The 12,640-nt window shown below is 42.2% G+C and overlaps 1 protein-coding gene across 1 annotated transcript in view; it reads left to right on the top strand.

The window, feature by feature from the left end:
* The first annotated feature begins 233 nt into the window (after positions 1–233).
* The window catches only part of MKI67 (marker of proliferation Ki-67), an 18,913-nt gene continuing 6,506 nt past the window's right edge, over positions 234–12,640 (top strand). Inside the window, exons 1-16 of the mRNA XM_053451300.1 lie at positions 234–380; positions 2,426–2,534; positions 3,879–3,960; positions 4,197–4,312; positions 4,591–4,657; positions 4,764–4,794; positions 4,897–5,880; positions 6,171–6,403; positions 6,826–8,581; positions 8,721–8,827; positions 9,111–9,273; positions 9,972–10,100; positions 10,185–10,990; positions 11,298–11,349; positions 11,742–11,822; positions 12,618–12,640. The exon at positions 12,618–12,640 is cut by the window's right edge and continues 220 nt beyond it. Coding sequence (XP_053307275.1) covers positions 2,443–2,534; positions 3,879–3,960; positions 4,197–4,312; positions 4,591–4,657; positions 4,764–4,794; positions 4,897–5,880; positions 6,171–6,403; positions 6,826–8,581; positions 8,721–8,827; positions 9,111–9,273; positions 9,972–10,100; positions 10,185–10,990; positions 11,298–11,349; positions 11,742–11,822; positions 12,618–12,640 — 4,722 coding nt within the window. The 5' untranslated portion in view covers positions 234–380; positions 2,426–2,442. The remainder of the gene's footprint in view (positions 381–2,425; positions 2,535–3,878; positions 3,961–4,196; positions 4,313–4,590; positions 4,658–4,763; positions 4,795–4,896; positions 5,881–6,170; positions 6,404–6,825; positions 8,582–8,720; positions 8,828–9,110; positions 9,274–9,971; positions 10,101–10,184; positions 10,991–11,297; positions 11,350–11,741; positions 11,823–12,617) is intronic.

The raw sequence follows: 12,640 nt of genomic DNA, 5'->3' as shown, positions 1-12,640 counted from the left end.
GCCTTTTATTACTGGGTTCGACCCAGTTACTTCCGGATTTGTTCGGAAAAAGGTAAGGCGGTCTCCCGAATCGCTGTACAAATGCAGTTTGTACATCCGTGTGCTGATAAACGGCTTTAACTGGTTAGGTTGTAGGCGGAAGGATATCGCTGTAGGTCAGTGGTGCTTTGTGTTCGCGCCTGCGCAGTAATTTGCACCGCGGAGGCGCCGATACCCTGTAACGGACAGGGTGATAGTGCCGCTGGATTAGTGCGCTTAAGTAGTCTATCCGTCCATGAATGGGCTAAGCGGTCCCCGGAGAGGGTAGAGTATTTTGGGTTTTTTTTTCCAGGTGAGTAATATCCAAGCCGGTCTGCCGCCTTTCTTTCCCGCATGCAGAGGTAGTATCTTCCCTTTTAACTCCTTATTTTCCCTCATTGAGCTGTAGCACAGAGCCCGCCAATTTCTCTCCCTCGCCTTGTCCCCGTTTGCCATTGAATACAGCGCCCCCACTACATGTGGCTTTGACAGCGGACGCCGCCGCTTGTTTTTAATTTTTTTTCTTTGCCTCACGCTGGACTCTGCCTCCTTTTAACTCCTGCTATGCTGGAACTCTCTCCATCAGCGTATCTCCTATCACCAAGATTAAAATCGTTCTTAATTCGGGCTACTAGTGGGGACGTTCTGTTTGTTTTCGTTATGGCCTGCCACGTGTGTGACAGCTTCGATTCGTGGTTGTTTGTAAATGGCCTGTTAAACCCCCTTCTTTCTCGCCATCCTATATTTCACATTGGGGTGTATTCACTAAAGGAAGATATGTGGCTTCAACTTACCCGCTTTACTCTTTTTATTTATTAACAAAGGCATGAGGAGCTGAGTTAGCTCGTTTTAATGGAACGCTGTGTGAATTCTAACTAAACAAACTATGCATATATACAGGGCCAGGCAAAATACTGCTTCTGCAGAATCTTACTGGGATTACTAGAAAAGTAAGGGAGCTGGAACACAACTCTCCTACAAACTCTTCTGTCTGCTCTCCCTTTAATCAGAACTTCTCCGTTGTGTTCAGTGCCCCCCTATCACGTTTGACACATCTTCCTGACTTTGCTAGGAGTTTCACAGAGGTCTGCACGAATTAACCTTATGCATATGGGGCACCTCACCGAAGCATCTGTCAGCCCCGGCTGGAAGCTGTCATACGGACTCGTGCATTTTAAGTCCGGTAGCAGCAGTAGGGAGGTCCCGGGGTACTTTCTCTGCAATTATGTGGTTTCTATGTTTTAATAGTCTTGTTTGTGTATGTTTGGTCCTTTTTGCATACTGGAACATCTCGGCACCTCTGTTTGCAATATGGAACATGATTTTCTCCCAGCAGTTAAAATCACACCTGATAATGTGTGACCCACACGTGGTCTGTGACGACAAATCTTTAAAAGCATGTGAGCAAGGAGTATATATATGTGCATGTCCAGGTGTGCTTTATCGTTGTCTGACACTTGGCTGTTTAGATTAGGTGCGAAAAGATTGCTGTACATCAGCGCTTGCTACAGCCTATGACACGTTATAAGAGTAGACGCTTCTCCCTAAGTGCTGTAAACATGTGTCTGGTCCTCTGAGCAATAAGATGCCCTTTAAGTCCTCTTGTGGGTTATTTTATTAAAGCAGGCTGTGTTCCGCGTATTCTGCATTCACACATTTTGTAGTTGCATCTGATGTTTGTGTTAACATTGGCAGTCAACACCTAGGCATGTTTGTCCTTAACTTTTTCGAAGTTATTCTGAGTCTTGTGCGGGTCAATAACTGCTCGTTTATTTTAATTTTTACATTGCTTTCTGTATTGTATACATACATTTAGTTTAATTTTGCTTGCTGAGCTTCAGAAAAACATTCATGCAGTGGTGGTACAACTTGGTAAGCTCACATAGTTGAATGCTAGATTAATTGAAGAAGTCTCTATTAAGGTTACATGTCATGTAAACAAGACCTTTTTCTTCAGGACTGTGATTGGGTAGGAAGAGTACACGATCACCCTTTAAAATTGTCACAGAGCACTGTTTAAGATATCACACTTTTTTTTTAGCTGCTGGTTATATTTTTCATTTACTCATCAGCAGGTTTTCTTGTAAACTGGATTTAGACATTGATGTTACCTGGAGATGGCAAATCAAAGTGACCCATAAAAGTGTTTTCTACCAGTTCTGCTGAACATAATGTCATATAATTAACCGTCGGATTAGATGCTGCTATAGCACTGTTAAATGCTTAAACCTTACCCCACAATCAATGTTGCCTTAAGTTTTCATAAACATTGTTGCAAAGCCTACAGTCTATGGTATTTTCACACAACCCTACTATCTGATGGCTTATTTGAGCTGATGGAGTCTCTCAAATATCACTTTTTTTGTTTGTGTTCTCAGTGGTGATACTTGTTAACAATCTTTTACAGGTAAGACCGATCTGAAGATGCCTCTCTTTGGTGAAATTGTTGTCATTAAAAGGAATGGTTCAGATGGTACTCATTTTCCATTGACTGCAACAACTTGCTTGTTTGGAAGGTGAGGTTGTGTTTTTCTCTCTCTCCATCCAAGGGGGCACCATGGAAATCTGTCCAAACCACGTCTCCCCACAGCTATCTTGTGAAAAAAGTGCACCCTCTTTGAATTCCATAGCTTTGCATATCTGGACATAGCAATCATTTGTTCCTTAGCAGGTGTAAAAATTGAGGTAAATACAACACATGACATATTGCATGTCATGATTTATTCAACAGAAATAACGTGAAAACGGAGAAGCCATGTGTGAAAAACTTAGTACACTCCTACTGCTTTCATAGTAATTAAGATGCTAATTGATAATCGGCAAGTGTGGCCCCTCTCTTTAAAAAAAAAAAAAAAAAAAAAAAAAGTCTTAGCAGTTTGCTGGTATGGAGCATTCAGGTGTGTGTGAATACAGTGCCTAGGAAAATACATCATCAATGATCTTACAGAAGCAATTATTGCTGCCCATCAATCTAGAAAGGGTTATAAGGCATCATTTCCAAACAAGTCTGTTCTATCAAAAAAGAAACTGCAGCACGACATCTGGAGAGTTGCATCAGAACAAACCACGACTTCTTGGACAGATGGGACCAAAGTGGCATATCAACACAAACCTCTCATACCACCTGTCAAGCACGGTGGTGGAGGGCTGTTTATTTGAGCTTGTTTTGTAGCCACAGGACCCGGGAACTTTGCAGTCATTGTGTCAACCATGAACTCTAGTATTCTATGTGAGGTCATGCAACAGGACAATGATCGCAGGCACACCAGCAAATTTACGACAGAATGGCTGGAAAAAAGATAAGAATCATGGGGTCGCAATGACCCAAAGTCCAGACCTCAACCAGATTGAACTGATGTGGGGAGTCCTTAAGAGAGCTGTGCAGAAACAGATGCCTGCAAACCTCAATGAACTGAAGCAACAAAATTCCTCCACAACAATGAGGGATTGATATAGAAACATTTTTTTAATAAATCAGGATTTTTGTTGAATAAATCCTGATCAGTGTAATATATCGTAGTGTTCATCGGAGGTTGTGTTTACCTAACTTAGCAGCAGATGATTATTATGCCCTGATGTATAACCATTGAATACAAAGCGGGCGTACTTTGTCACACAACTGTATGGGGTGTCTTTCAAAAATTGTTGTTCCTGGCTTTTTACTTCTATATATACTTATCCAGTGCTGTCCGGTTCATGCTGGGTCATATTTATCTGTCTTGAGGACTGAACCAAAGTTGCAGTTAAAGTTTAATATTTGTCTGCTGCAGTCATGTTCTATTTTGGATAAATGGCTGTTATTTGAGGGCTCTTTGGGTGATTCTCTGTATTAAGTTTTATCATTTAACATTTTCACATAGGAAAACAGAATGTGACATACGTATCCAACTGCCACATGTTTCCAAAGAACACTGTAAAGTTGAAGTAAAGGAAAACAAAGAGGTAATTATTTAAGTTGATGTGTGTAATACTGAAATCCTGTTAATTTTAAGCACTTTAATACTTTAAATGTAAATACGATAGTTATGGGGGTTTGAAAATATGACCCCTGTTGTGGCCTTTGCTGCAAAACGTATTTTTATTTTGCCCTGAAACACAAAATTGTATGTATTTAATATTCTTGTCTAGGCTATCAACAATTGTTATAAGTGTTTTTTTTTTTTACAATTAAAATCTAGGTTTTTGCAACCAATTTAAGTACTGTGAATCCCACACAATTGAATGGAAAAGCCATACAACAGCCTGTTCGTCTGAAGCATGGAGATATGCTAACCATCATAGATCGTTCTTTTAGGTAAGGTTTTTGCTGGCTTATGGTGAAAACTTGCAATCGTGCCACCTCCTCAACCATTGTTTATCCACGGAATGTGTTTGCCCTATGTGCATATCAAAATATACGTGTAGTATGGTTTTATGAGTTATTGAGATCATGGCACACACATGTTAAAATGTGATTAGCCAAAGTATTTTATTTTATGCATATGAGCCTTGTTTAGTTATATTTGTATCACAACATTTGATGTGAGTATGTTCTTGGAATTCTAGTAGTCCTCTTCTTAATCTTATTTGTAGATTTGAAGAACCTCGTTCAAAACCAGCTCGCAGACGTTCTACAGGGTTAGGTTCTGAGACCTACCAGGTAACCTCCTTTTTAGCAGAGCTCTTTGTCTGCATCACCATATATATATACTTTTCAATTTAATGCAGTTCCAAAATATAAGTTGTTGTTGTTGTTGTTGTTTTAGGTATCTGCAAGTGAACAATCTGCAAACATAGGTATGTGGTGTCTTGAATTTTTTTTTAAAAAAAATGACCCCTCCCATGTGAACATGATGCAGTTTTATTTAAGCTGATGAAATTACATAATTCTGTTTGCAGATGAGACAGTTAGAGTGGAAACTCCCAAAACAAGTAAAAGGCTGCGGAAGTCTGAAGGATCATTCACCAAAATGACACATGACCGGCGATCACTTCAGATATCTTCATCAAGGGATAACAAAGATTCATCACCGTTTAGTGAGCTATATGAAATGTTTAAGAGTAAAGTTGAATCAAAAAAGGCCAAGTCTCCTCTAAAGCAAGCGGGGCGTTCACCCAGAAATACAAAAAGTGAAAGTATTTTGCAGGCTGTTAACTATCCACAGCCCACTGTTACATCTAGGCGAAGTTTTACAAGAAGCCAGGCTAGTGACGCCTATGGAGAGACTCCCATAGTAGTTGGGGGCCAGGACAAGACAAGAGAAAACAAACACCAACTCATTGAAAATACAGATGCGGTAGCTATGGATAAAGCAAACAAAGATTCTCATATTGGCCAGGAAGCTCCAGGTGGTGGTGAAACTAACAAAAAATTAAGGACCCCTGAAAAAAGTTCTTCACCCCAGTCCCTGAGTTCTCAAACTCCCAGCTCTAACAGTACGCTTATTCCATATGATGAATTTATATCCATGCTTGGCAGAGAGGATGAAAGTGAAAACAAGCGGTCTCCTAAACAATCCTTAAATTCTGAGCAAGTAAAATCAGCAACTAAAGTATTTTCACCGAGAAATACAAAATCTGGCGTGAGTCCTCGCCAAAGGAAAATGAAAGAGTCCGCTTCAGTGCTGTCCGGGAAAGAAATTAGTGAGAGTACTTCAGAAGACAGTCAGCTACAGCATTTTGACAAATCGCACACTCAAGGCCGTGGAAGAGGTTCACTTAGTGGTCAAATTCAGAAACTTGAAACAGTTAATAAATCCTCGCCTAAAACAGAGTTAATTGCTCATGAAGATCTTAACACATCTCCACTGTCAAGGAGATTGTCACGGAAGTCTGTTAGAAATGCGTCTCCAAAAGCTTTAGACTTAACTGAAAGTACTGCAAGTAAGTGTACATTTAGTCAAATTCAGTTGAAGAAATCCACATGTTTTTATTTGTTACAAGTTTGAAAAAGTGTGTAAATTTAGTAATTTACTTTTGGTTGAATCATAAAATCCACACTTGTGTTAAGCTTGCACTGACCTAGCAAAGCATTCGTTTGGTTTAATGAGATTGAAGCATAGTCACAATATTAGTGTTTTTGTGCATTTGAAATAGGTTTTGTAAGGCTAAATAGACTGTTGGAGCATTTCAAACTCTTATGGATTTTTTTTTCTATACATTTTATTTTGTAGCTAAAAAGTCACCTAGAAAACGAAGAAGTGATGAACTTTCACTTCTAGAACCACCTATGAAAAGGAAGAGGGTTTCATTTGGTGGACATCTTAGTCCTGAGCTTTTTGACAAGAGGCTTCCACCTAATTCTCCCCTTAAGAGAGGTGCTACACCTGCAAGACGAAGCTTATCTATTGACTTGCCTCGGGCTGTTATACGCAAAAGTTTTGGTCTTAAACATTCTTTGCTACAGGTAATATCAAGCTGTCGTGTTAATTTTTAACCTGTTTTACAGTGCATTTTTTTTTCCTCTAACGATCTGGTTTGTCTTGATTTTGTGATAATGTACCTGAAGTTCTGTAAGTGCAGGAAGATCCCCAACCAATTTTTAAAAGAAATCTGGTGCATGTAAACTTGTTCTGGTTGAATTTATACATCCTATGTGCCTAGACATTTCCATAATATGTGATGTAACGGTTATTTTATCATTTTAAACCTACAAAGTTTGCCCGGCTCCTGGTTTAACTTTCAGTCCGTAGAGTTTAGGTTTTATTCCAACATTCCTTGCTGATGTCTTGGACAGGCTAAGGTTTTTATTCTTTGGGATTCTGCACAGACAAAGCTATGGTGTCCATGAAATAAGGATTTTTTTTAAAGTCTGTTTTTATCATTTAGGAAATTTCTGAGCAGTCTGGAAGCTCCTCAAGAGTTGCATCATCTGCTCTAATATCAGGAAAGGGGACCCCTGTATCCTCTCCTGCCAAGTCCACGCCGGCCAAGAGGTCTCCCGGCAAGGCCACACCTTCCAAGAGTTCTCCCGCTAGAGCAAACACAGCTAATGTGACCCCGGCCAAGAAGTCTCCTCTCAGGGCATCTCCTGCCAAGAGCTCTCTCTCCAAGACCACCCCGGCCAAGAGGTCTCCTCTCAGGGCTTCTCCTGCCAAGACCACCCCGGCCAAGAGGTCTCCTCTCAGGGCGTCTCCTGCCAAGTCCACCCCGGCCAAGAGGTCTCCTCTCAGGGCGTCTCCTGCCAAGTCCACCCCGGCCAAGAGGTCTCCTCTCAGGGCGTCTCCTGCCAAGTCCACCCCGGCCAAGAGGTCTCCTCTCAGGGCGTCTCCTGCCAAGTCCACCCCGGCCAAGAGGTCTCCTCTCAGGGCGTCTCCTGCCAAGTCCACCCCGGCCAAGAGGTCTCCTCTCAGGGCGTCTCCTGCCAAGTCCACCCCGGCCAAGAGGTCTCCTCTCAGGGCGTCTCATGCCAAGTCCACCCCGGCCAAGAGGTCTCCTCTCAGGGCGTCTCCTGCCAAGTCCACCCCGGCCAAGAGGTCTCCTCTCAGGGCGTCTCCTGCCAAGTCCACCCCGGCCAAGAGGTCTCCTCTCAGGGCGTCTCCTGCCAAGTCCACCCCGGCCAAGAGGTCTCCTCTCAGGGCGTCTCCCGCCAAGTCCACCCCGGCCAAGAGGTCTCCTCTCAGGGCGTCTCCCGCCAAGTCCACCCCGGCCAAGAGGTCTCCTCTCAGGGCGTCTCCCGCCAAGTCCACCCCGGCCAAGAGGTCTCCTCTCAGGGCGTCTCCCGCCAAGTCCACCCCGGCCAAGAGGTCTCCTCTCAGGGCGTCTCCCGCCAAGTCCACCCCGGCCAAGAGGTCTCCTCTCAGGGCGTCTCCCGCCAAGTCCACCCCGGCCAAGAGGTCTCCTCTCAGGGCGTCTCCCGCCAAGTCCACCCCGGCCAAGAGGTCTCCTCTCAGGGCGTCTCCCGCCAAGTCCACCCCGGCCAAGAGGTCTCCTCTCAGGGCGTCTCCCGCCAAGTCCACCCCGGCCAAGAGGTCTCCTCTCAGGGCGTCTCCCGCCAAGTCCACCCCGGCCAAGAGGCCTCCTCTCAGGGCGTCTCCCGCCAAGTCCGCCCCGGCCAAGAGGTCTCCTCTCAGGGCGTCTCCCGCCAAGTCCGCCCCGGCCAAGAGGTCTCCCGCCAGGGCGTCTCCCGCCAAGTCCGCCCCGGCCAAGAGGTCTCCCGCCAGGGCGTCTCCCGCCAAGGCCACCCCGGCCAAGAGTTCTCCCGCCAGGGCGTCTCCCGCCAAGGCCACCCCGGCCAAGAATTCTCCCGCCAGGGCGTCTCCCGCCAAGAGGTCTCCTGCCAGGCCGTCTCCCGCCAAGGCCACCCCGGCCAAGAGGTCTCCTGCCAGGCCGTCTCTGGCTATGGAATCCCTTGTGGTCCAGTATACGAAGGGGCGGTTCTCAGTTTCTCGTATCAATACACCACCTCAAGTAGATATTGTTGCTGTTGATGCTGCACGTGGAAGTTTCACAGAACAAACACCAAATAAATCTCGAAAGTCTTTGACCCTAAAGAAAACGCCATTGAGGAGAAGCCGAAAGCTTAATGCCATTGAAGTAATTCGTTCTAGGCGAAGAAGTGGTGCTACAGAAGCCAACTTGCTCTGTGAGTATGAAAAACTTTAAGCAGGTTAAAATTTCCGCTGCGTGTGTGTGGTCTTAATTTTTACCTTAAATTGTACTCTAGAAGCACCTGTTATGTTTTTGTATTTCATTTTAAGTTTCTATGTTGACTTTTGTTTTAGTGGCAAAATCATGGGCTGAAGTTGTAAAAAGTGGAGTGGTAAAACCCCAGAAAGCAAGTACGAAGCCTGGATACAAAGTAAAAATCACAAGGAAGAAAAAACCAAAGGTATTGTGTGTGTGTGTGTGGTTTTTTTTTTTTTTTTTTTACTACATCTTAACAGTTCAGGAAAATTTGAATTTTAATTCTTCTGACCCCAGTGCTCAAGTTTAAATATGAAGGCTTTTGTGTGGGAGTTGGTAAGACCCCCCAAGGCTATGGATTCTTTCCCTCAATGAGACATTCATGAACTTTCTATTTCTAATGCCAGTATTCACTTGTAGTAGGGAATATGCTTTCAGGTCAAAGATGTTGCCTCTTTTTGTAAGCCTTGTGTTGTATTCTATATTAGACTCCAACCAGAAAAATGGAGCGTGCTGACCATGCAGATTCTCCTGCCACCATTCTGATTGGAAGAGCTCATACAAGATCTGTGAATTCAATCGGACACGTCCCTAAGATTGTACGGAACCGAGCTTTAAAAATAGATACAGATCAAAATGAAAGCTTTACTGGTAAGTGTTCACACTTAACTTAAATACTGAAGTTTTTTCCATGATTGAAAAGTAATTTAGAGCATCACAAAATTAAAGTAAATCTATTACTTTACCACGCTATGGGTTAAGCTTTAATAATTCTACGAAAAATGTGAATCTGTTTGCAAATTACAATTATCAGATGCCCATTTTATTTGTATACCATGGCTGCAGTCAATTTTACCTAGCGTACAGTAACTTGAGATATGCCACATGGGCACGTTTCAAAAATTCACAAAGGTGACGTTTTAATCAAACTACTTCCAAAATTGAATATGCTGACCAAAAAAAAGGGTTACTGACTTTTAAAGCAATAAATAAAGTTTAATGCACCATACAGATACTATGCACACTAGATACTGGCTCTCAAAGGAATACTATATCAATTGGATTATTTTTTTGACACATCTATTATACCTTTACATCTAGCTGTAAGTTTCTTTAATAAGCTCACCTCCACAGAACTCATGTAAATCATCTCTGGCAACTGATTTAGAGCCCTGTACTCAAGAAGTTGCGCAAATAAAACCAGGAAAATGTTTAACCATATTGACTATTAAGTGTATAGTGATTGTAACTGATTTTTCTAAATTGGCTGATTTTGCTTCTGTATTTCAAACATTTTGATACTATTAATGTTTGACTTGACTATAAAACCATATCTCCCTGTCTTTAAGGTATTACAGAGCTATTTAATACACCGGTAGATGAAAATCAAAGGAAGAGTACCCGTTTGGAAAATAAAACTGCTACACCAAAATCTTCAGCGGCTGAAGTATCTGTGATGAAGACTCCTGAGGAGTCAGGTTTGTTTTTCTGCAGTGTTCATTTCTCTTCCTCACTCCAAATCTATTTCCATTAACTGAACGATTTCCCCCCTCCCCCTTCAGGTGAGATGGTAGTGTCACCGATTAACAGTCCTATTACAACACAGAGGAAGAAATACAGTCGAGAAGCAGTGTCGCGTCTCCTCAGGAGTCCTGTATCGCCTCAATTGCTTATAGGAAATGAACAAATGGGAACCACAGCAATGCCTGTTGTGATGGAAAGTGCAGAGGTAGAAACAGAGAATACTACAAGGGCAAAAAGATCAAATGTACTCAAAGACAAGCGGAAAACAATTGACCTTACTGGAATCAAAAGAATTATGAAGACGCCAAAACAAAAAAGAACACCTGTTACTGATCCTGTAGCATTAAAGAAATTGCTTAGAACCCCAAAGCAAGTTGAATCACTGCCAGTGATTTATACTCGTAGATCCTCTGAATTTAATCAGATGGTTGGGGTTAAACGTCTCTTGACAACGCCCAAAGTGAGGGTTCCGCCAGTGGAGAATCTGAGTGGCATTAAACGCATCATGAAAACGCCTAAACAGAGGTCAGAACCGGTGGAGGATCTGACTGGCATCAAGCACATAATGAAGACACCTAGGCAGAAGGGAGAGCCAGTCGAAGACATGGTTGGAATTAAGCGCATTATGAGGACCCCGAAACAGAAGGGAGAACCCGTAGAAGATATGGTTGGCATTAAGCGCATTATGAGGACCCCGAAACAGAAGGGGCAACCAGTGGATGACATGATGGGTATAAGTCATATCATGAGTACACCCCCAGAAAATACACATCCAATTGAAGAAATATTTGGAATAAAACAACTAATAAAAACGCCACCCAAGAAGTCTACTAGAATTGAAGAGGTAATTTAAATTGCTGTAATTTCTTTCTGTGTGTGTGTAAAATCTAAACTATATAGGCTTGGTACTTTCAGTGTTCAACCTTCCAAGTGGTTGGTAGTCACTGGCACTTGTAGATGTTTGAGCCATTTAAAAAAAAAAATGCTTTAAGGCATAAGCTGATCCATTTTGTCAATTAGTCTCAAAAAAAACATTATTGCTTCCCCTAAGGTTTGCATTGAAAGATGAATGTGTAAAACCTCGTAAAGTTCCAACTGATGTCACATTTTTTTTCTAATTTCATATTTATGAATTTGTTTATTTTTAACAGGTTCCAGCTCAAGAGAATCTCACACTTACAGAAAACAATGGACCTACCGGGTGTAAGTATTTTAAAGTTAAACCTAAACTAGTACTACTAGTACTACTAGAAAAATCATGCTGAAGGGATTGAATGGCAATTCAACAAGCAATATAGAGTTGTTACGTACACAGACCACTTCTGGTTGAATGCCCTTGTACTGAATTACCTTGCGTGTGTGTGTGTGTATATATATATATATATATATATATATATCAAATTCAATATTTGGCAAACTGTAATTCCAAGGGTTCAGATTGTAACATCTCCCGCTTTCTGGAGTGTTACTTTTTTCCCCGTAACTCTTCAGTCTGTCTGATTGGAGATGAGTGCTTCCTGTCTGTTTGTTTTTAACTTCATCATATGCAACCTATGTACATGGTCTACATTCATGTTTTATGTGCTTCTAACTAGCTTTGGAAAACCTCAAAAGTCCTAGCACAACCCCGCGGTCAGGGAAAGGAAGACTTTCAAGACGTCTATCTGGCTCCTTAGGTATTGCCTGCCTTCACTTTGTGTATTTATTTCTGAAAGTAGTGCTGCCCTGGCAATTCTGTACAGTACCAATCGTTAGCATGTAAAGGGTTCAGTATGTAAAAAAGTATAGATTTCATTTAACTCTGCGTCCGTGCATTTTTTTCCCCCCCTTAATTTCCAGTTATCCAACCTTGTAGAGGCTTATTCCATGGTAGGCTACACTCGGGTCTCTGACCTGGGCAATACTTGCAACTTTTAGGTGCCTCTGTAAACCTCTTCTCGCAAGTGTCTTAGAGAACCTCAATTATGTAAAACGTGGAATTGCGGTAATTCCATGCACCACCCCAAAAGCCATGTTGTAATTCAGTATTGTGACCCCCTTGTTTCCTCCCTTACAGAGTTGTGGAATGTGACACTTTCCTTTGAAGTTTGTCGTGTTTCTACATACATTTTCTATTGGCAATGCAAGTAGACTGTGACTTACTTGTAAACTGGCCTGCATGAGAACTGCTAAATCCAAAGTGCTAAAAATAGATCTGAGGAGCAAATGATGCTTATTTATCAAGGTCTTCCTGATTTTATTTAGGGTTCTTATTCCCCTGGTGCTAAAGTTTAGGGACTGCTGCCACTAAATGCACACTGCTTCCATCTACATAGCCACTAGCCTTGGTTGTTGTGATTTTGATGTAGCAGTTCATATCCTAAATAACTGGATTTTATTAAATCTACTGGTGGAAAGTCGAGCAGTGACTGTTTTTTAATATGTTAAGACTATAAGCAGACTTGGGTATATTGCCTTTTTTCATATTTTAGTTACAGAAGAACAGCAAGATACT

This window comes from Spea bombifrons, chromosome 11, assembly GCF_027358695.1.
Source record: "Spea bombifrons isolate aSpeBom1 chromosome 11, aSpeBom1.2.pri, whole genome shotgun sequence".
Taxonomy (NCBI): domain Eukaryota; kingdom Metazoa; phylum Chordata; class Amphibia; order Anura; family Pelobatidae; genus Spea; species Spea bombifrons.
Note: the sequence above shows the minus strand (reverse complement) of the source record. Positions and strands in the feature narration are given on the sequence as shown.